The sequence below is a fragment of the Macrosteles quadrilineatus genome, unplaced genomic scaffold (genome assembly GCF_028750875.1).
Source record: "Macrosteles quadrilineatus isolate MER2022 unplaced genomic scaffold, UCM_ALF_1.0 Scaffold_2__2_contigs__length_208266976, whole genome shotgun sequence".
NCBI classification, from domain to species: domain Eukaryota; kingdom Metazoa; phylum Arthropoda; class Insecta; order Hemiptera; family Cicadellidae; genus Macrosteles; species Macrosteles quadrilineatus.
The window spans coordinates 152,616,712-152,642,080 of record NW_026542595.1 but is presented as its reverse complement, the minus strand read 5'-3'; the positions used below and the strand labels follow the sequence as shown (position 1 = coordinate 152,642,080).

At 32.8% G+C, this 25,369-nt stretch overlaps 1 protein-coding gene across 1 annotated transcript in view; it reads left to right on the top strand.

Moving 5' to 3' along the window:
• Positions 1–25,369, top strand: part of LOC128985039 (protein croquemort-like) — a 37,746-nt gene that overhangs the window by 10,128 nt on the left and 2,249 nt on the right. Inside the window, exons 2-11 of the mRNA XM_054404415.1 lie at positions 4,586–4,736; positions 10,991–11,151; positions 11,398–11,542; positions 11,958–12,167; positions 17,474–17,539; positions 19,511–19,656; positions 23,098–23,251; positions 23,285–23,409; positions 24,095–24,212; positions 24,861–24,934. Coding sequence (XP_054260390.1) covers positions 4,586–4,736; positions 10,991–11,151; positions 11,398–11,542; positions 11,958–12,167; positions 17,474–17,539; positions 19,511–19,656; positions 23,098–23,251; positions 23,285–23,409; positions 24,095–24,212; positions 24,861–24,934 — 1,350 coding nt within the window. The remainder of the gene's footprint in view (positions 1–4,585; positions 4,737–10,990; positions 11,152–11,397; positions 11,543–11,957; positions 12,168–17,473; positions 17,540–19,510; positions 19,657–23,097; positions 23,252–23,284; positions 23,410–24,094; positions 24,213–24,860; positions 24,935–25,369) is intronic.

Genomic DNA, 25,369 nt, shown 5'->3' with positions numbered 1-25,369 from the left:
GTATGATGTTGTCTCATACAAGCAACTTGTCTTTAGGCCTGATTAATTCTCATAGATTCCAAAACCTGTAATCCTTGTACAATGCAACAGTTGTTGATTTTTACAAAGAAAGCAGCTGTTTAGTAAGTGATTTGATTATTTCGTCTATTTTGGACTATCGATATGTCAAATTATTGACAAGAATTCAACAATACGCTTCAAGGGATTAAATCAATCGATAAATAATTTTGATACAGGCAATTGCTAACAATCCAAGTTTACAACAGCTGATTTTTACTCCTTAGGGAATAAAAGTGCCACTTTAGATCTGCAACCCATGTATTAAAAACAGCTGTTTTTGCTGCAGTATGACAAAAAATAAATCTATCAAAGACATCTTTTGTAAAAGTTGGCACTCAACACGATCAAAGATTATTTTTATAATTTTAAGCCTACTGTGTAATACGAATCTCATTACTCTCATTGTTGTTGTAATAAAATAAGAATCTCTTTGTCTTAATCAAGGAGAGTTTTTCCTATATTTAAAAATGTTATTTAATAATCTTTCTCAATTTTTGTCAATGTTATATTATACATTTTCTTCATAATAGCAACACACTGTCATCATAAGCATACTTAGCACTGGTTATCTCAGTGATATTACCCACAACATAAGTATGCTTAGTCAGGAAGATGTTAAATGATCGTAGTGACATCAGCCAATAGCGAGTACTGCAAGTACCAGTTGACATTAGCCAGTAGCCAGTTGTTTGTAGTCTGACTGGCTGGATTGATCTCTGTGTCTGTTAGTGAAAGTTTTAAAACCTCAACACAATGGTGCTAGATGACAAGTAAGTCTAGTAAAACACAATTGTAGAAAGCAAGACTAAATTGTTATACAACATTTATGTACATTCCTCTGTTGACTAGCTCTGCTATAAAGTTGAAAACCGTGTTTTTAAATTTGGTTTTGGGTTAATGATAGGTACCAAATCGTTTTAGGTTTGGATTTAATAGTGGTTTAATTTGTTTATGTATTTATAATAGTTTTTTAGACACAATTTTTGTTTTTGACAAGTAAATTCATTTTTACTAAATATTGAAAGAAAATCCTAATTCACTTACTATAGTAGGCTACTTATATTATTTTCTACCGTCATTACTCATAATATATCTAAATTTTGTTTGCATTGCATATTGACCTGGATTTTCAGTTCAAATTCAATTATTTTACTTTTAGCAACATTGTATTTGTTCAAGAAATCACAAAACAAAGAGAGCTAGGCCTCTCCTATTTTACAATTTGTTATAATTATTTATTTTTGAAATTTTCAACAGGACAATTTTTAAATTTGTATCTTCTCCTAAACTACGAGTATTTATTTACCCATTATTTAGAACCATTATTTAGAATGCACCTGAACTATATGTTTTTTAGGTGGCCACATAGATCATGTAGGTACTCAAGTCAATTACCCTGATTATATAAAACATTTATATGTTCCAATCTGGATTTGAGCATTATGCTTCCCCTATGTTAAAAATTGTTATGGAACTGGAACTAGTTTTCCATTTTTCACAAAACTTCAAAACACAAAACCTAATCATGATAGATTAGGTTCTTAATAATTATGAACTGTCACTGTAAATTCAACCCAGTACCTATTTGTTAAGAGGAAACTAGATTACAAAAGGCATAATTTTTTAAATAATAGTTATGAATAACTATGTAATTATGATAATAGCTTATGAATCAGTCATAGTTATGATAAATAATTATGATAATAAATTATGAATCAGTTGTTGTTGGGATAACAAATCTCATGAGACATGTGTCATGTCTAGATAAGTTTAACCTTATCATTTTTTGTTTGAATATTGATGCCCTGCTTTTATTGGGGTCTACATCTATCTTGAATCTTGATGAAAATAAAGTTCTGCATTATTATTACTGATTAAGTAAATTCTAAAACTCCCCCTAGTTTCTTTACAGTAACAATTTTTATTAACCTCTGTATGAATAAATTGAAAAAAAGAGTGTTTTCAGAACAAATTATATCTATAAGGTTACTTGTATTTACAAACCATTTACACTACTGTAAATATAGTAAAAAGTGTGTGAACAGTATTACTATTCTAAAACAAAGAGTATGCCTGTACTTAACAATACCCAATACCACAATTATTTGTAGTCCAGTGAATAGAGGTATGTTAACTTACAAACGGTCCGGTAAGTCTAAATTTTTTATATGTTGTCTAGGATGGTAAGTAGGTGTTTAAAATGAAAAATGCACAATTCTCCCGCCACCATATTGAAAAATCGAAAAAATCTGTACTTTTTAGAGATTTTCGCCTATACTTTGTTTTGGTGCGTTTTAGCAAAAGATATGTAATGTCAATGTTGTAGACAATTAAATTTCCTATAATATTAATATAACAATTTGGTTTTAAGACTTATGAATACGAAAATATTAAAATTTTTGTAGAATAAAACGTCAAATTTTTATTATTTTGACAAATCTCTATTAGTCTAATCAAACTAAAAAAACTGACACAGGGAACGTTTAAAAAATTGCAAGAAAACGTTTTATGGTTTTATTTCGAACAAGTATTAACGTATTAACAACGGGAGATATACATCTTTTAATAAAAAAAATATTAAAAAAAGTTAAATTTCATATTGTTTTGGGGATTGTAGCTTGTTGCTTACTCGTTCGATTTGAATGATCAATAGGTCAAATGAAAGCGCTTACATCCCAGAATATTTAAAGGCTAGACTGAACTGCAAGCGTTGATAAGAACTGGAGATATAAGAAAATGGTATTTAAAAACCTTCAAAGTACGAAACGTCCATAAGAAATGTATGGGGGAGAGTTTTCGTTTGAATATATCTTCAAAACGTAAACAGATATTTAAAAATGGATTTCGACATTGAAATCAGCGTGAAAATCTGGTTTATAATGATGTGTCACAACATTATCATTACATTAAATATTTTTTATTTATATCCAATATGGCGGATCCAAGATGGCGGCCAAAAATGAGTTCCCTCTGTAAATTAAGTACTAACCACCTAATAAACTTCGGTGGTTGTCCCAAGTCAATACCTCAAAACATTTTGAATAAAATATGCATGTGGTATATTTTTTTCAAATTTGTCCAATGTTGGGAAAAGTCGCCATTTTAAATAGGGAGGTTTTTAGGAGGTTTTCTGTAGACCGACTTTTGGCAACTTTTAGTATGTCACTGCCACTCTGCCGACCCAACACTACAAAATAAAACCATAAAACGTTTTCTTGGAATTTTTTTAATGTTCCCTGTGTCAGTTTTTTTAGTTTGATTGGACCAATAGAGATTTGTCAAAATAACAAAAAACTTGATGTTTTATTGTACAAAAATTTAAATATTTTCGTATCCATAAGTCTTAGAACCAAATTTTTATACTTATACTATAAGAAATTTAATTGTCTTACATATCTTTTGCTAAAACGCACCAAAACGGAGATATAGGCAAAAATCTCTAGAAAGTACAGATTTTTTCAATATGGCGGCGGGCGCGGAGAGTGGAGAATTGTGCATTTTTCATTTTAAACACCTACTTACCATCCTAGACAACATATACAAAATTTAGACTTACCGGACCATTTGTAAGTTAACCCCCCTATTTTTGTCTCTATTTACTGGACTATTTGGTTTCACATTCAGCTCCTGCGATAAACCGGACAACATTTTATGAACTGAACTATTCTCATAATTGTAAATAGTAAATAGTTAGTGAACAGTAGTGCATATAGTTTGTAAATACAGTAACCTTAAATATATACCTTGTTCTGAAAACTGTCTTTTATTTTAAAACCAAGTGTATACTTAATATCATCACAATTATTTTGTGTTTGGACTCAATGTTCTTGTTATTTGACACAGGTTATAAAAATGATGTTTTTAATACACTTTTAGTTTGACCAACTATCATTGAACCCAGTAGGTGATTCATGGCCAAAACCCAGAGTGGGCGAGCGAGGGCTAATTTAGGGGTAGGTACATCACCCGATTAATGCCTCAACCGCCACAAATCTTTGCCCAAAGTATAGTGTTGTAATCATTAGTGTCAGCTCTAAAGGGGAAAGAATGCAATCTAATGCAAGTAGTTTGAAAATGCAAGTAATAGGCTACTTGAAAAATGTACAAATTTACTACTGTTGGGATTTTTTATTCTATGAAAAGAGGCTTACAATGAGCTAGGGAATTAGATTTAGAAATATTGAGCACTGCCTTTTTTTAATCAACAGAATATCAGCTACATGAGAGAAATATCCCCAAAAAAGAATGCCATAGAGTATGTGGCACTGAAACAGACCAAAATATAACAGTCTCAAATATTCTTGGTTTAATTTTTTTTTATTTTCCATAATGAGTAATCTACTCTAGATAACTTTTTGCAAACTGTCTCAATGTGAATTGGGCAACTTAATTTTGAATCTATGAATTCCTAAAAGCCTGACAGAATATAGGCTAATTTCCTGCTTGACGTGGATGGTAGACGGTGGTATTATATGTAAAATGTTCTCAGTAATGCCTAAAATAACAAATTAATTTTGTTTTCCAGGCCAGGATTGACAAGGGAGTCTCTCAACTCTCGTTCAGTCGGCTCATGTTGTGCCAAGGCTTGTCTGGTTGGGTTAGGATCTGTCATCGCCACTGTTGGATTGGTGCTGTTCATAGTATGGCCCTTCCTAGTCAACAGGCTCATTGCTTCTGTAAGTATTTACTTCTTCTGATACAGTTAAGATTTAAGTAGATACTTATAGATCAAAAGTAAGTTATTAAATTACTCTATTTCTATGAAAGATCAATACAGATTTGACAAAAGAGCTGCTACAGATTTCAGATTAGACTACTCAATGAAACCAGTAATAGTAAAACAGCATGATAGTAAAACAATTCTAATTTAGAATTAGATGAACAAAATTTCAATTAAAAGTATTAAAGTATTGATTTAACTTAAAAAAAATACTAACACTCTATAAAGTTTGCTTCTAAAAAGAAATAATGTTTCGTTTTCTTCAAAGTTACAATAATTAAATCAAATACCTACCTACAAAAATGATGGAATAAGAAAAGTGTTTAATTTTTTAAATAATAAATTAAGAATTGTAGTGAATTGTAGTTAAAAATACTCTCTATGGAGAATAAAAATGGCCTATAAGAATCACAAAACTAATTTAGTTTTTGTGGATTCGGTTGTTTTCAACATGACAGGCAAATCAATGAGTAAATTCATTTAAGTTTTTAAAAATACCGTACATACATAAGTAATAGAAACTGTGTTAACACACATGCAATTTCTTTTTCCTTAAATGAAAACTATCTGGTTAACATATACTGTAATGTTAAATTTTAACTAAACTCGGATTTTATTCTTAACCAATACTATTTTTGTAAGAAAAATGTAATGGGCCTAATTAATGTTGAAGAAGTTAAGTATTTGTATTACTCAACTCTTTAACTGTAGTTTCACAGATAACACCTGATTTTTTTAATGTGACTTTTGAAAAAAAAAAAACATAATAACCAATAACCATGAAATTTCAAAGGAAACGCCGAATCCTAAAATCTTGGTTGAATGAACTATTTTAACCGGGACATTGTAACTTTTAACCTTTGCATTTGATAACAATCGGCCTACATTTGGTCAAGTACTATTGTTTCCTTTCTCAAACTGTGTGTGTGTGTTTTTAACTTTATTAGGCCAACATATACAGATAACACAATTTTTCAAGAGGCCACTGAAATTAGCTTAGTGTGGAATACCTATTTAAAGAAACCTTAACGGAACAAATCTAGTCAATTTTGAATTTTTAGTTTCAAAATATCTTAAACCATTTGACATACAATACAAATAACAATATTCCATATAGAGGGCAATTTACTAGCAATATTTAGTAAAATAACCAAATGCAAAATGAGGGTGGAGAGTTATTTAGATACCATCTCTTTTTAAAGTCATTAAGTTTCATCACTATATATGAGACATGTAAGAGAAATATGACTTTAGTATTATCTTATTGCTATATAAATATTAAAAAATGTACAAAGACAAAATACTTGTGACAAAATTCATACCATGATATTAAATATATTTATTATCTCAAATATTATAAGCTGGTCCTGTTACTCGCCATAACATTTGATGATAGGTAAAAATTGATTTTTCAATATTAACCTTGTTGATTTTTTAATGTTAGCCTACAAAGATTTTTTTTATAGCATCATTTATTTCTGGTTCAATGTAGACATTATACACAGAAGTGTTAACAAAATTAAAAGAAATTAACTATAATAACATCGTGGGTTCGCCCAAACCTGAGATACCCTGTAACATTAATTTAGGGAAATAATTTAATCTTCTTTAGGCTTCATTCCTCCAATAGATCTTGAGGGAGCCTTCGACGTAGCCTCCTGTTCCCAGTTGCTTCACCAAGATGAAAAGTTAATGCACCAGGAACATTGTTTAAAGATTTTAGAAATTTTGAGGTGGTTTTTTCAATAAAGGCCGAGATAGACCCCACTCCTAGTTCTTCATGTATATATCTGTTTCTAACAAACCAGGGAGCATTCACCGCTATTCTTAGAATTTTGTTTTGAATCACTTGAATTTTGAAGAGTTTGTTTTTTGATATAGCTAATCCCCAGATAGGAGATGCATATGTAATCAAGGGCCGAATTATTGATTTATAGATTAGAACTGTACAAGCTGGCTTCAGAGTACATTTCCTATTGATTAACACATTCGATGCGGGGGGTCCACCGGTGGGGGAGCGCGCATTGCATTGTTTGCCGGATCAGTGTGGTTCAGCCATTGTCGGGGGAACGTTGTAATCTTTACCAGCCTGTAGCTTATAATGCGAGCTTTATTCTAGTGTAGGTTGGTACAAAGATTTCCCGTAAAATCCCGCCTGGCAATGCTTTTGTCCCGTTTTCGGGGATTTTCTCAGTTCGAGCCGTATTACAAAGACTCTGGTTATTGATCCAGGCAGTGCTGCTACCTTTGGGTGTTTCAGTGAACTACGTCCACTTTCGGAGTAACGCAGAACAATCACCACTGCTCTTTTGTGATTCGTCTTACTGAGATATTTCAATACCAATAGCGATCGCTGATTCAGTTAGCGCGTCGGGGCTCCGCCCGGGCCTCGCCGCAATTGGCGAGCGCCTGTTTAAAGGTTTTCAGCAGCAAATGTGTTAAAGGGAAAAGCTTTGCAAGGCGTGCATAACCTTGGGACAGTTTTTGATTAACGTGGTAGTTCCAATTAAGTTTATTGTCCAGCCATACTCCAAGATATTTTATGGCCTGGTCATCAGGGTTCCAAGGTAGAAAGTTACCATATATTTGAATTTCATGTGGCAATGTATGTTTTTTCAATGAAAATATTTTGGTCTCACATTTAGTCGAATTTAGCCTACAAAGATAGATATATATTTTTTTTGTTATGCAATTTTACAAATATTTTATTGACTACATAAATTTGTTGTACATTTTTTATGTTTTACAGATATGTTTTATTATTAAATTATATAAATCCTGTTATTTAGTTTTAAGCTTGACAATATTTATAAATTTTCAGATAGACTATGGAATGTTTTTTAGATGTTACAAAATTTTTGGTTATTAATACTAAATACGTTTAAGACTGTTATTTAGTTTTAACCCTCCGAGTGTCCCTAGTTTTGGCCTTAATGTTTGCCTATTTTTTGCGCATTTGCAAGGTTTTATTAAAACGGATCTGAGAAGCTTAAAAACAATGTTAATTATACTGTTCTATATACTATTTTGTTTGGAAAATCATGGGCTTCAATATTATACATAAAACATAAGGAACATTTGTTTCAAAAAAATTTTTAGGTAAAAAAAATATTTTGGAAAATTAAAAAAAAAATTAGTTTGCGCTCAATGAAATTGTATAAATTATAGGTCTATAAATATTTGAAAACAGCCACTTTGTTCTAAATTTTATGAGGATTACAAATATATAATAATATAAGGAAAGTAGATTTGCAAATAAATAAGTTATGGGCAAAAAACAGATTTCAGTACATAGCGTTTAGCTGAGAATGCATAGCCTAACCATAGCTAGGAATCTGGCTGATAATTTACATCAATATCACTACCTACTTCTTCAGGATCATCAACCAGCCCTTCAAAATCACTTAAATCTTCTTATAATGCACCACGTATATCACTACTTTTGATTTTTAACACTAAAACAATGATAAACGTAATAAATCACATCAGTCATCGGTGCGAGGTTAACCAAGCTGTTTACAAATACGCACGTCAGCTGTCTGCTACAATTATGATCGGCTCGAGAAAAAAAAGCGCTTAGAGACAGACCTCGGGAGAAAGCTTAGAATCTGCCAAATTAAACGATACCTAACTCGATCCAATTCAATCTGATTTTGTCAGTCATAGAGCCTTCGCCGTAAACAGTGTTTGTGAGTCGAAAAATCGACACAAAACACTACACAAAGTGTGTTATGTGTCGATTTTTCAACACATAACACTTGGAGGGTTAAGAAAGGACTGTTTTTTAATGTTATAAGAAGATGACGAAGCACCTGTACATTTACCTGTAAACTTTGTACCAATAAACACGATTATGATTATTATGATTATTATTATTATTCGTCAAAATAACTGTTTCATGTATGTCAATGCTTGATAAATTAAACTATCAATTTTACACTTAAGCACTCTAGCATCCATGCTTTAACTACTCAACCAGTTCAATTCCAAAATATGTTGATGAAAGCTATGGGAACTTTCATTACCTAAAAGTTAATACAAAAGTTTTACAATTAATTGGTTTGAAATTCAACTGCTTCAACAAAGAATTTTTAAAACAAACATAAATCACCCAGGTGTGTTTTAACAATAGCATTGCTGTTAAGCAAACCGGGGCTCCAATCGTTAGGACAGGAAAAGTATTGTTTGTAGCATAGTATTGTAACAAAATAATAGTATGTAACATTATTGGTACGAAAGTGCCATTTTCCTGGGCGTACTCAAGGTTCAGGTGTTCATAGTTAATTAATTACGAGGTTTAGCCGAGCATGTCTTTTCACGTACACAACATTATCTGTTTCCAATAAGAATGCAATTAACAAGGTAAAGTAAATTTAGAGTAAGGGAAAAACAAGCTGATTGTTTTTCCCTTGCTCTAAATAATTAGAGCTTGGTAACCAATTACTTTCTTTGATATGAGCTGTTATCGAAAATAGCTACTTTCTCTATTGAGTTATGAAAACAATTGTTTTCTTTGGTATCAGCTGTCATTAAAAATAGCTACCGTACTTTGTGTACGGGATGAAAAGGGAATATGCAGAAAGGTCAAGTTGTCTAATCATTATTTGCTTTAAAAAATGTCAACATTTCTTATAAAACAGTTTCTGTTTCAAATCAATGCCACAGGTCCAAATCACCTAGATGAGATTACACCTCTCTTTGTTAACTACTGTTGTGATCATGAGTCAAGAAGTATAACCCATACTTTAACCTTTGCACCCTATGATTATTGTTGATTATGACATGACGTAGATAAATACCAGTCGCTTTGCATGAGATTGATTCATCGCTCAAATAGATGATTCTGTTAAAAACCCGATGATTCAGCTTTGTATGCAGTATTGTATAATGGTAATGCATGCATAGCCTAATAGTTTTCATGTTCAGTATGTGATCCACCATTCTGTGGTTTTATGTGGACAAAATCGTAATATGTTTTTATTACAGTATAAACTAAATTACAGTATCAAAACAAATGTCATTGTTAACAAAAAGGGTATAAACTCATTCCGGAGAAAAAACAAATAATGTAATTTCCCTATGGATTTTTCTAAGATTACTAGCAGAAGAAAATCTGTTATGGATAGAAAGTTGTGATAGTAAAATTCCTGCTTTTAAATATAACTACGAGTATAAGTTTATAACTATGAGTTCCATTGATATACTGCTGTTCCAAAACAATTTAGAAACACTTGTAGTTTTTGTGTCAGAGCACGGAGAAAGTAGGCCAGCATTAGATTTGGAAGTGTCGACCAAGCAAGATTCTTGACCTCAGTATAAGTTGAGCAAACTAAACTACACTGGCTTTGGTTCAAGAACCAAATCATGCGAAGAAGTCTAGCAAAACCCAAACTATGAAAGGGGCAATGACATCCTTAAGCATGTGATAAAAATATGTTCACTTAAAAACTTAAAACTAGTAATGGTTATTTACAATATAATATATCTCTTCAATGTTTGCCTTGCATTCAATGGTGTTTAATGGTATGATTTATCAGAAAAACGAAACAAAACATTCCAAAATGTACACTGTTTAATTGAACATGTTAAAAAGTTTCAAGCTACATTCTAAAGTTCAATTCAATCCGACCCTTTATTAGGTGCCTGTAATTTCTGCCTTCCCACGTAATTTCTTGTATTAAACTATAACAAGGAGTAATAGAGTTCAACCTGACCTCATAGAGCTACCAAAAGGTCATTCGACTTTACAAGTGGGTGAGATTAAATCTCATCTTTTGAACTTCACACTCATGAGAAGAATCTTGAGAAGGTCTTGTGAATGTAAAAATTACTTATTTTTTAAACATTTAAATCGCTTTTGTTCATTAAAAATTGTGGATTTTAAATTTTTGTTATACTAGCAAAACTTGAGCTAAGGTTTATTAAAAATTTTGTAGATCTGAATGAACTAGAAGCATCAAATTTAATCTATTGTAAATAATTAGTTTTATTCACCTAATAACTGTCAATAAAGAATAAAGTCTTTGAAATGTAAAAGGGACAGGTATTGCATTATTCATTTTGCCTCGGATTCAAAACCTGTAAAAATGTACAATTAGCGCACAGGTCCCCTCGTATTGTCACTGTTGTTTGTGTAGGTTCTCATTTATTATAGGTTATCCATTATCCATCTATTGTGTTATCTGTGACTAAATGTGATGATGTTTGCAGCAACTGGCCTTGTCTCCAGGCTCCAGGTCTTACAACATGTGGGCAGAGACTCCCATCCCTATATACTTCCACATTTACATGTTCAACTGGACCAACCCTGGCTCTTCATTAAAGGGACCTGACAAACCCGCCTTTACCCAGATGGGACCTTATGTGTTCAGGTGAGCTATGGCCCAGGGGGCTCATGAGACTTTTTTGTGAATTCTCGTTCTATGTGTTAGGGAAACCCTCTCTGTAAATGTTTAATATATAACCACATCTAAAATCACAAATGCTGGAATATCTTTTGAACCAAATTTTTCCATTATTAACTCCCAAGTCATAATAATTCCTGAGTTCTACTCTATATAGTTTATCATTAGTTATATTTGATTTATGTTAATCTAATGTTATTTCTTACCTTGCAGAGAACACCATTCTAAGAAAAATGTTCAATGGAATGACAATAACGATACAATCACGTACCTGAACCAGAAGCAGTGGCACTTTGTACCGGAAATGTCCAACGGAACTCTGAATGACCAAGTGACCAATCTCAATCCAGTGGCAATGGTAAGTTGCAGTTCATATATTGTGTTTAAAAATCTTTGATAAACAATCCTGTAGTTAATTTACAAAGTTAACACGACGTACTGAACATATGTTGTATTGTGCGTTTATTACAATCACAATCTTGACTGTAACCCATGATCGTGGCATGGTTGCAGTTTATCCAACTGTCGTGGTCATCTCCCACATTCCTAGTAATTTCTTGATGTCCTATATTTGTGGTAATCATTTCCTTTAATTGTGGCTTTGATGATCATCCCACGCCATAACAACGATTTGTCTAAAAATAAATGGGCTTGGAATTGTGAGTTTTTAACTGTGTAAACACTGCAGACATCTTTCAGCAGTATTAGTGCGAGATTGCTATCCTCAACAAAAACACTGCTTTGTACTATTCTAATCCACTGCCAACACACAGACAGTAGGCTGGCACTGTATGTCAGTACCTACCTTGGCCAAGTTGGCGCTCAACACTCTGATCACTATAGATGAGAAGCTAGTGAAGACAGACACTGTAGGCAACCTTCTGTTCTACGGCAGTGACGACTACCTCCTGACCATCGCTCACCTGCTGCGCAGGTACATCAAGTCTCTTCCTGATATGGACAAGTTTGCCTGGTTCTATAAGGTAAGAACACTGTGAGAGTCTTGAAAATTCAATGTGCTGAGGGAGTACCTAGAAATCGCAAGATATTTCTGTATACAACTGAACAAGATATTTCTGTATTGAACATGTCAAGACAACTTTTTTCGGCCACCTATCTGTATTTGGTTTAAATCAAGCAGACGAGTATCACTTTATCTTATATTTTACAGTTAGAGTAATGGTGTTTTTACTTCATAGGTTAAATTTTTAGTTATTTGTGCTGGTGGCTTCGAAGTAGCAATTTACAAACTTAAAGCCTTTGATAGGATTTGCTTATGAAAAAACCTTATTAGTTTAATAGTTTTTTTATTTGTTCAAAATGGTTTTTCATTATTTGACAATTTCTGTGTTATCTGACCTTTTTGCTTTTTCAACCCAAAGCCGATTTAGGTTGGATATTTAAGACTAATGTATAGTAGAGCTGTGTGGTGCAGGACTAGATCATACCAGTTAAACAGTATTGACTGGAGTATTGTGGGTGTAAATGTTCCTATAGTATCTATCACGATTACTAGAAAAATACTGGTATGGATAATAAACATAAACAAATGACGTTTTTTGCCCGAAAATAAACATTATTTAACATTGCTTAAATGGAACTGCCAAAACATATGTTCAATGCTATTAGTATAGGATCCGGGCCAACAACGTCATTTGTTTATGTTTATGATCCATACCGGTATTTTTCTAGTAATCGTGGTATTAAGGAACGCGGCAGCGTTCCGCCCCGCCAAGTCCCCCAGCGGTACACAGCTGCTGCAGTGTATATATACATGACGTGACAAAGTGGCTTTTTTACTTGTCTATAGCTCTGAAGAAACAAAAGCTATTAAAATAATTGTTCATCCACTGGATAGGGGCAATCATTCTTGGCAAAATAAAAAAAAGAATTTAAAAAAAGGTTGTGTTTGAGCCAAGAAAAACTAGTTTGAAAATTCACAAATTTTCCGTGTTCTCCTTCTTCTCCTTAAATGTTGACGGACCTACAGCCCAAACCACTGGCTCAATTTTAATGTTTTTTATGTTGTTTGAAAGCCCTTAGCGTGTAGATGTGCCTTTTGAGGGTCACAAGTCGGTGCGTTGACCCATAAACCCTTGGCAAGCCCTCAAAGTACGATTTTGGCCCATTTAAATAACATGGGATTAAAATCAAAACAAAAGAAGGATCAGCTGCGATTAAATCTCAATTAATTTAAAATGTTAGAGAAATTCATAGGATCAGCTGAAAAATTATTTTAAAACTTTTATAAAGTATTTTTTTCAGGTATACTGAATGATTTGAGCTACTTACTATATAAAATTACTTAGAGCAGTGATATTCCCCGATACTTTCCATTGAAAAATGCAGTGTACCGATGGTACACTGGTACAGCAGCTCGTCATTTTTAACAGTTTAATACTACTTATCAAAACATATGAAACCTAGGAACTTGAAACTTAGTACTAGTACTAAGGTTAGTTTTAACATTGTTTCTTCATAATATTGCCAAAATTTATTTAACTAAATAAGGTTAGTTTTATGTTTTGATACACTAAAACAAATAAAACAATCGGGAAAATCCGTCTACGTATGTTAAACAAGCAAAAAAGTGAATGTAAAAAGTGATATGTAAATTTATGATAAAAATGAGTTTTTCAATATTTGTTTTGCCTTATGCTATTTCTAACAAACCTAATCTGTTTGATTACATTTTTACTTCTCTAATAAGGGCTCAATTTACACTAGTCTTTAGATATACGGGTTTAATTATCGGAACACTTATGTAACACCAATGCATTTTATGTGTAGTTGTGCCCTGGTCTATATATAAGAGAAAAGAGGATTTTTATTTTAACTGTTAATTTTCTACAAAAATAAATACAATCTAACAAAAAACCACTAAGTGGTAACACTTCCCCCGCCAAGTCAGCAACCCAAAAAAGACAATAAATCACCACTTTTCCGCCAAGTAAAACAATGTAATGTATGTAAGTTTGGCCACTTGGCGGCAGACTTTTGCTTGATCCCTTTAAAAAATACCATAAAATTAGTTTCATTGAGCAAGTATCTCTCCCAATAGTACATTGCTAGATGAGAGCTTATTTTACAAAATTTGACCTTATTTGTGTCAAATTTCATAAAATCATAATATTGATGGTTTTATATTTACTGATTACCTCGAAATTATTATACTTAGTTGGACTAATTAATTAGAGAAGTTGATTTGTGAAATTATCCACCAACGTAACTTTAATGAAAAAAAAACAAGCAAAAGTCTGCCGCCAAGTTGCCAAACTTACATACATTACATTGTTTTACTTGGCGGAAAAGTGGTGATTTATTGTCTTTTTTGGGTTGCTGACTTGGCGGGGGAAGTGTTACCACTTAGTGGTTTTTTGTTAGATCTATATATACAGCCCAAAGTACCCATGAACTTTTGAGAAAACTACAAGTCACACCCCCATAAACCATATACTTAAAATGTTCGTCATGACGAGAAACCTTGCGCAAAACTATCCATTATTTCATAAATTGCCCTTTAAGGTCGTAATTCCTTTCTAAATGGAACATTCCATATATCTAATGTTAAAAAATACCTCAGCTGTAGGCCTACTTATTTGTTTGTTATTCTTTCAATTTATTACCTTATTAAAATCAGGTGGGATTATTTGTTTGTTTTACTGTATTTTGTTAATTTCAGGTTAACTTAACCAATCAATAGTTTTATTAATACTTATAAAGTCAAACGGGATGAAGCCCGTGGGTAACAGCTAGTATGAATAAAAATAATTTTCTATTGGCTTAGTTTAGTAGAAATGATGTTATTTTAACCCTAGCAGTGGCCAACCGTCGCCTGGTGACGGTATGACGTTGATGCTTAGAATGGCCAATGTCGTCTGGTGACGGTATGGGCCGAAATTTTTTTAACGGTAAAAAAAACACTTACAATCAACTCAGATGAGAATAATATATATACCATTCGAAAGATCACATTCTGAACTTTCATTTGATTACATAAACAAACCCTGTAGCAGGTATATAACAATGTCACGACGATTAGAAATCAAATGAAATTTTGGCGCGGTACGACTTTTGCAGCCGACACTTGGGAACTGGCAAAACACGTCTTGTTTGGCATTACCCTGCTCGGGTAATTTTCGTCTTGGGATATTGCGGGTGGTACCACTGGATAGCCATTGATTTTATCTTCATTGTGGTAGTGATATTTATAACTCAATATTGATTGCACAATCGGTACGATTTTATGAAAACAGCTGTTTTCGAAATTTCTAACAAATGGCCAACAGTCGTCTGGTGACAGTATGGAAAATACGAATTATATACAGTGAAAGTTATTATTACTAGTCATATAGTATATCATTTTGAAGAGGAAGAAATTTAGATTCAGAGAGTGGCAGCCCTGCACTCAGGGTTATTTCTGTATGCTCGCATGTAGACGACAAGTGAGTCATTACTGCTACAGTCTGTCAGCTGTCTTGTATTGCCATTGTTTGTTTGTGTTGTTGCCGTAATAGTTTTATCCGCGATTTATTACTAAATATGTTATTAGTTTCGTAGTGTTAGTGTTAGTGAAGTGTTGTGTGTGTGTATAACAGTAATCTTCATGCATAAATATTACTGAATTGTGTGAAATAGTGTTCATAAAAGGTTGTATTTTGTTAGCATCATGTCCTAAAATGACGATTCTGACATTCAGAGATTGTTGTACCTATATAATGATATACCCAAGGTGTTATACATTTTTATAAAGGTAAATGAATACACTACAACATGTTTATAATTGTTTGGGGGTAAAAAATTTTGTAAAAAAGTTATAGCCTATACTAAATAGGCCTACTACTGTATTTTGTTAGCATCATGTTCAAAAATGACGATTCTGACATTCAGAGGTGCTATATATGCTATATAATGATTTACCCAAGGTGTTATACATTTTTATAAAGGTAAATGAATACACTACAACATGTTTATATTGGTTTGGGTGTAAAAAATTTGGTAAAAAAATTATATAGGCTACTAAATACTGTACACTCCATTTTCTGGAAATGCGCAAAAAATTCAAAACGTTCTCAAATTGATACATAATCATAGGTAAAAATAACTTTTTACCATCATACTTATGACTTTTTTGGATTCCTTACTTCATTAGCTTTACAAATATGTAGGCTACATATCATCAGCCTACATAATGTTTCACAACACAAGCAAACACTGTAGGCTATAGTTTACACTTATTTGCGGTTTTGCGGTTATTGTATTATTATGTCCCTATTACGTACCTACAAAAAAAAATATTTCTAACATGTTATACATTTTTATGTAGGTAATTGAATACACTACAAGATTATTATGTTGGTTTGAAGTAAACAAATTTGGTACAAAAGTTGTATACTAAGTACTGTGAATTTTTTTCTCGAGAAATCGCTAAAATATAAAAACATTATTTTATATACGTATGTTTATAGGTAAAAAATTATTTTTACCATAAACTTTATGACTTTTTTTGATTCCTTACTTCATTAGCTTTACAAACATGTATATATCATTATTAGTATACACATATATTATAGAACTTTTTACAACATAAACTAACACTGTACGGTTTTCAATTTTTTCGGTTCTCCGTTTGTCATTATATTTCGCCCCAAAAACTTATAAAAAAAAATATTTTCCTAACATGTTATATATTTCTATGTAGGGAATTAGATTGTCTACAAAATGTATATAATGAATTTCCTATAAAAAAATCCGTAGAAAAAAAATGCAGAGGCCGCTTTTGAAATTTCAAAAAAAAAATTCAATTTTTTTTATTTTTTTCACTTTACCGATAAAATACACTGTCTAAATCATTATGATATTACTATTTCTAGATTCTCCTATTCTTTCCGAACAAAATGAATATGAGGTTGGCTAGGTTTACTTGTACGGTTGAATTTTTACGAATTTTCAAAAAATGGTCTGCAAAATCGCCAAAATGGGTTGGCCATTCCTCACTTCTAACATTGGCCACTGCTAGGGTTAATAATTGTACTTGACAAGGTCGTATGCACTGTAAATTTTGTGTTCTTAGACCAATAAATCTCTTGACTCTTGACTCTTGTTAGTTGTTCAATTATCAAGTCGATTGTGGAACGTTTTTGTTAGTGAAAACTATAATTCGAGTGAATGAGGGCATACTACCACTAGTTTCTAGTGTAATACAACCTTAGTTAAACCTCTGTCATAATAGATCAATAGATGTATGTTTAATATTTTGTTGAACCAAGTATTTAATATTTTCTTCCAGCGCAACATGTCTTCTTATGGAGATGGAGTATTTACAATGGGCAGTGGCAAAGGGGACATTGACCAGGTAATTATGTTTTTGTATTTCTCTTTGTAGACAATATATACAAATTTCTTTATTATTTTCTTCAAGAAATACAATAGATCATGTTTGTTTAGATCTCTTGCTTTACAGGTATTTTCTGGTCTTCTATCTTTGTAAGAGATTAAAAAATTCTTTGGTTGAGTAAATAGGTTGTTCCACCAGCTAGTCTTGCAGTCCCTGTTTTAGTGTTTCCTCTCATAGACTTGAGGTCTTTCAGCCGATATATGATGGTTTCTTACTGAACTGTGTTGTACGGTGTGCAGGAAGGCTGAAGTCTGTTGCTCTTCTGGTCTGGCATGGGTGAAAATCTCCATTCCTGGGAAGGTCCATCTGGTCAGTGTATAGAACAACTGCACTGATGTAAAGTGCTATGACGGTTGGAAGCTTTAGCGATTTAAAGACTTCTCTGCAGCTATCTGTGAGGTCAAGGTCCATGAGAGCCCTAATGGCCTTCTCTGCATTACCAGGATTTTGTTTAGGTTGGTTTCAGATGTCCCTCCTCATGATATCAATCCATACCTGAGATGGGACTCAACCAAAGCAAAATATGCTGTCTTTGCTGCTTGCATGCCTGCAGCCCATTTCATCTTTTTAGCCACATGGATCCCAGATAAAAGATTCTTTCTTAAGTTGTTTATATGGTCTGTCCAGGAAAGATCAGCATCAATAGTCACACCCAGGAGTTTGAACTTTTTTCAGCTGAAATATCAGGTGTTTTAGGTATTTGCTCCAGTCTTCTGCTAAAATTAATCTGTATCGTCTTAGAGGGGTTTATAGCCAAGTAATTTTTTAGTCAATATTATAAGCTTTTTCTGTTGATAACAGAATATCTGAATGTAGTTCTTGTGCTGTGTGATTGTGTTCTAAACAGTAGTGTTGTGTCATCTGTGTACATAATGGTTTTGATATTGTTGTCATTTATGAAACCAGGAAAGTCATTGGTAAAAAGGATGAAAAGAAAAGGTCCCAGGACATAGCCCTGTGGCACTCCTCTATTCACTGTCAATTGTCTTGATACTGAACTCCATGTACAGTTTGTTGAATTTCAACAATTTTAGCCTACAAAATGAGTTGTCCTTGTAACAAATGATTTTTTTCATTAGACCATAGGTGTTTTTATGTCATACACTAATGCATTTTTTCAAATTTTATATGATAGTAAGTTACTGTAATCTACAAAAAGTAAGTCTTTTTTTATCCACAGAACTTAAATATTTTGATTGTTTATCATAAAATTTTCTATTTTATATACAACTTAAGTTCTATAACCAAACCATATACCTAAAGTCGGGACCACGTAAGTTTGCAGTTGGTGGCAGCCAATCACAAGACAAGGCTAGTGCGACGTTGCCACATCACCCGTTGACAACACTAATTAAAATATACTAAGCAATATTTTCAAATCAGCTGGTATTATTAGATTTGGCAACACCGCACGGTTCTCATTGGTTCATTCAAAACATATGGTAAATAGGCTCCTCCCTCAACAGCAAACTTATGTGGTCCCGACTCTAATTACTAACACAACATTGTAATGTGTGTAAAAATATTTTTTATGAGTTATTACACTATTGTAATAACTCATAAAAAATGTTTTTCTTACAGTTTTATTGATATTAAAATGTTTTTTACTCTTCATTGTATAGTTTTTGTATTCCCAGAGATAGCTTCCGTGACCGCTCTTTGGTGTTTGAAAATCAATGCGCCTGACGGAAGGTTAAGCCCACTTCCACTAGTTAAAATACTCTAAACCAATCACCAGTGACCCGTAAATAAAAATAGTTGTCTACATTGGAATTAAAAATGCCTAACCGAACATATAAAAATGATAAAAACCAAACCTATATTTGTTCATAATATATTTGTGCTAAAAATATATATTGTCTTTTGAGTTGCTGCGTAATTTATTTTGGGATGTTTAATTTTGCGTTCTACTAATGTTTTGTGGTGCAGCTGGGGTTGTTGAGTTCCTGGGACTACAGTAATCAGACCAAGTATCCGGGAGAGTGTGGACGGGTTCATGGGAGTTATGGGGAGGAGTTCCCACCGGACTATGTTGATAAGGATGTCATTACTGTCTTTGCTAACGACCTGTGCAGGTTAGTAAACCACTTTAGTGGTTAGTAATAAGTAACATTGTAATCATAATTAAATAGAGTATCCAGAAGGCAAGGCATCACAAAATCCTGAATATAAATTAAAACACATGGAAATCCTATTGCAGTATCAATGAGTGTAATATTTCATTTCATTTAATTAATTTTTTAGTATTAAGTTTCTTAAAATCTTAACTTTTGTTCATACACCTTTGTTAATAATCACTCCTCAGAAAGGCTGGCCTAATATTCATTCCTTTTAGCGAATTTGAAGTAGCTATTACCGTAGGTGGCACGGTAAAACCTAGACCCGGGACCGATTTACTTTTTCATTTTGATGTCCCCAGAGGCCAAAAACACCGTTCGTTCAAATTTTTATATATGTATATATATATATATATATATATATATATATATATAGACTTATATATATATACGTCCGTGAACGCGATAACTTGAGTAATTTTTGTCCGATTTTGATGAAATTTGGTTTAAAGGTGTAAAGCGGGATAAACTTGAATGAGTTCGCGAACCAGCACGATCGGACCATGGGAACGGGGCTTTACGGGGGGTTTTATGGGGTAAAAATTGGTTTTTCTCACTTTTGACCCTCAAAACACAAAATTTCCCGATTTCTCTTTAGACCTTTTTAAAGAGCTTAAAAAAACAAATAATTTAGTATGTAAAAGTATTTTTGTTCGATTATTAGTAACGGAGAAAATTTAAAAAATTCTAAATTTAAAATTCCCATGTTATTCTTATGGAGAATATTGTCAAATGTTGTAGTTTGCTTGTTTATGGATACATTTTGATCAAACTTGGCAAATTTATTTATTTTGTACTAAGCTATCAATATTTTACTCAAAAACACACTTAATTAGTTTCCTTGTAGCAGCAAACCTAGGTACTCGTTAAACCTAATGTTATTAAAATATATTTAACTGAAAATCAATTCAGACAAATGGAAATTCGCTTAGTCGGCAGGTTTGCTGCGGCGGGGGTATTTACTAATTTATATAATTCCATTAATCTGTTCAATTAATCATTAATAATATTCATTCCATAGCCTATATATATATACAGGGTTAGTAAAAAGTGTGGAGACCCCCTGTTATTTTTTTAACGGCCCATACTAGAAAAACTAAACTCGGCACACCTTTATGACATGTTATAAAGTACTTTTTGGGCATAACCATCACTTGATGTACATCCCCAAAATGGGGGATTTTGGGGTGAACTCAAAAATTTCAAATACAAAGACCCATGGTGTGACCCCTCATTTTGAAGGTCCTGGTAAAAGAAAACCAACAACGCAAACTAGAGGTCTTTATCTCTATCCAGTAAAAAATGGCAGCCAATTGAAATTCTCAGAAGTTCAATTTAACTTACAGCTTTCCAAGTCTGGAGACCTGTTGTAAATTTTGTAGCGGCTCACACTAGGAAAACTAAACTCTACACGCCTTTTTGGCATGTTATGAAGCACTTTTTAAGCCTAATAGCCACTTGCTTACCAAACCCAAAATGGGGGATTTTGGGGGAAACTCAAAAGTTTTAAGAGATAAGCCCCATCGAGTGACCCCTTATTTTGAAGGTCCTGGTAAACGAAAACTAACAACGCAAACTAGAGGTTTCTATCTCAATCCAGTAAAAAATGGAAGCTGATTGAAATCTTTAGAAATTGGAAATAACTTGCAATTTTATATTCAATTAGCTGCCATATTTTACTGTGTTAAGATAGTTTGCGTAGTAAGACCTATAGTTTGCGTTGTTACTTTTCTTTTATTATGACCTTCAAAATGAGGGGTCACTCGATGGGGCTTATCAATTAAAATTTTTGAGTTTCCCCCAAAATCCCCCATTTTGGGTTTGGAAACTTATGAGAATTTCAATTGGCTGCCATTTTTTACTGAACTGAGATAGACCCCTCTAATTTGCGTTGTTGGTTTTCTTTTACCAGGACCTTCAAAATGAGGGGTCACTCGATGGGTCTTTGTATTTGAAAATTTTTAGTTTCCCCCAAAATCCCCCATTTTGGGGATGAACGCCAAGTGGCGGTTATGCCCAAAAAGTACTTCATAACATGCCATAATGGTGTGCCGAGTTTAGTTTTTCTAGTATGGGCCGTTAAAAAAATAACAGGGGGTCTCTTTTACTAACCCTGTATATATATATATATATATTTATTTTTACAAAGCCCACAACTTAATTATTTACTAAATATGTAAGAGAATTGCAATATATCAAAATTTCTTATATCATTTCAAAATTAGTCCTTAAGGAATCAAAATTTAAGAAGCAGTGAAAGTGATCCGTGTGTTCAACAATGAATGATGTGAACATTGAAATTGAAAGAGAAGGAAGCCATTGCAGAAGTTGAAACTGTTAGTTAGAAGAAGGAGTCCAAATTTTATCTAAATCAAATTCATTAATATCATCAAGAAAACCAGTTTATATCAAGTTATATCACAGTAGCCTAAACCTCAAGAGGACTCAACTCCATCATTGTTATCTTCAAAATTAAGTATAAACTTTCTTTTAAACTCTTTTAAACTCAGTGCTAATTGGACTTACCTTTTGGACAACATCAAAATTAGATTTTTCATTGTTGGGATTTGTAAAATTAACACCTTAATTAATGAAATGAAATGAAATGAAAATGTGCTTTATTGTACAATTTAGAACATAAATACATTTTTTTCACAGACACATAAAAACAATGGTTAATAACCGTCTGTTTTGTTGGCACTAGAGTTGTTCCATTACTTAAGATTAGAATAGTAGGCCTATTGAGCACTAAAAAGATTTATTAATATTTCTGAAATAAAGACATAAGAGAAAAGATATAAGAGAGAACGAAATATTATTACATAAGTGATAAAAAACAAAAAAATACTGATCCTAACTTATCTTTTCAGAGCTGAACACCTTAATTAAACTTAGGCCTATTTGGACACTGTTAAATTTATTAATTCTTAGCATTCAAGCCAGCAAGACACCCTACCCTGAGATATATCACATCTAAATTATTTGAACCTTTATTATTCAAATTTATATTTTATTTCATTTTAATTTCAACCCCACACACGATTGTCAGTCCTGCATTGTAACGTTAAGCCTTTTCTCATTGCATGTTTGTTCATTTGTTTAAATAAAACACCTTTTGTAATTCATATATCTTTGTCAACTTATTAACTTTAAACATTTATAGAATAGGCCTAGCCTAAATGAATATTGTAAGGTGAGTTTACATGAGTGATTGAGCATAGCTATTTCAAACTTTCAGTAAGGTACTAGATTATTATATGGTCTAGATAGAAACTTATCAAAACTGTTTCCCTCTCAGTAAATTGGCTTAAGTATTAAGTAAACAAAATGATAACCATTCACTGCTCTGTTGTTTTGTGTTTTGTGTTTTGTGTATTTAAGGTGTTATATTTGTTATAGTGTGATCAATCTAAGTCGGAGGGAGTCGTCCAAACAGTTTGGTATCCCTATGGTCAAGTTTGCTGGAGGAGAGGATGTGTTCAGCAACAAGACATTGTGTTATTGTCGCTCTAACACTACATGTCCAGCCAGTGGTGCGAGGGACCTGTCTATGTGTAATAGGTGAGTGAAGCTCAGTACCTCACAGTTTGGTATCCCTATGGTCAAGTTTGCTGGAGGAGAGGATGTGTTCAGCAACAAGACATTGTGTTATTGTCGCTCTAACACTACATGTCCAGCCAGTGGTGCGAGGGACCTGTCTATGTGTAATAGGTGAGTGAAGCTCAGTTTGCTTATTTAAACTATCTCTTCTATAATTTTGTTCTTAATAAATAATGCAAAAAAAATTCTTTTTGTCCTGATCAGATAATTAGTGGCAAAATCTTGCATTTATTGTTGTGGCGGCATTTGTCTGAGATCTCAAAACCTAGCCATGATACTTATTTTGAACCAGTTGGCCATCCCAAAACTAGGCTGTAGAATTTATAGATCCTTAAACAGCTAGATTAGTGGCATCTATAGTAATGCAACAATATCAGATTGATACTTACTTATTGTTTTATTACTAACTAGCTTACCCGTCGTGCGTTGCTGTGATTTCAAGTAAGTTAACAATTCCATTGCATCTCTGGAGGTCTTTTACATTTTTACACCACTCCATTTTTTACCAGATTTAATTTGAGTCATTGATTAAGTTATTAAGATCGGATGTACTTAAAGCTCGCTGCTGAATCACAAACAACCCAAATTGTTCCAAAATTGAGTTATCTATCATCAATTGATAGTTAAATGATTTTGCTTGAAACCTAAACAGTAACCTTCAAAATCAACGGATTTCACCTAGTCTTACTTACTAGAGAACCCATGCGGCTCAAGAAGTAGTTTGAAACCCATATACATACTTTTTAAATATAAATAGTACAAAATTGTCTGTTTAATGTGTTACTGTATGATACAGTTCGCCTGCCATGGTGTCATGGCCCCACTTCTACCTGGCAGATCCAAGCTACAGGGAGGCTGTGGTGGGGATGTCACCTGAACAGGAGAAACATGAGTTCTACATGAACCTGGCTGAGGTATGTGATTACATAGTCCTGCCAATACTTGAATCCCAATCAATTATTTACCTGACAAACAATTCATCTCCATCTTCCACTACATCAACTTCTCCTCTAAATTTCCTCTTCGTCTTTTTTAATCATGCTATCTTAATCTTGGTCCTTGCAGTGAACAAAAATCAAGTCCACTAAAGGGAGGCACATTCAGGTTATTTCTTTTTGTCTTGCACAATCAATCCGAGTAATTTTCCTACTTGTTTTTTGCCATTAAATCTTCCGCACAGTCTTGAGATTTCAAACTTAAAGGGCCCTCCTTACTTTGTCTTTACATGTTGGCATACATACTTGTCATGTCAATATTATTTTTAAATTTGATATATTATTGTTTTAATTGTGTTTTGTTAATGTCCATACCTGCAATGCACTGCTCCAAGACCTCAAAACAAGAACTCGTGAGACTGGCTGGTGGAACGACCTGTTTACTCAATCAAAGGATTCTTTAATCTCTTATAAAGATAGATGGCCAGAAAATAATTGTAAACCGAGAGATCCAAACAAACATGATGCCATTGTATTTCTTGATGAAATTACTACTTAAGATTCTTGTCTATTGTCTATTGTCTAATCTTTGATAACACACTGTTTTACGCAATATTTTATTTACAGGTGACTTCAGTTACTTTGGATGTTAGAGGACGGATGCAACTTAACATGTTGATGCAATCTATACCTGGCATGAAGTGAGTTTATAATTATTTATAGTATAAGTTTTATAGTTGCATATTTTTGAAAATTTACTTGTGATTAGCTCTTAACTGTTTACCATAAATAAACTAACCGTACAATATTTTAAAGTTTCTTTTTCTATTATTCTGAAGTTAACTAACCAAAGTAGTGACACAGCAAGTTGTGATACAACTGGATGTCTAATCGTGAATATGTTCCAAAGTTAATCGGATTCGGGTATTCTAACTCCTAATTTACTACTCTAAACAAACAAATCCTACAAATATAAGTTACATTCCATAGCTTAGTTATGCATCCCTATTTTACAAAATTTTACATCCCATTGCTTTAAAAAAAAACATATTTTAACATTTTAGCTAGGTTTTTTTTGTCCCATAAATATATCTAAGGATGCTAGGCTCTAGCCTGAAACAATTTTGAAATTTGTT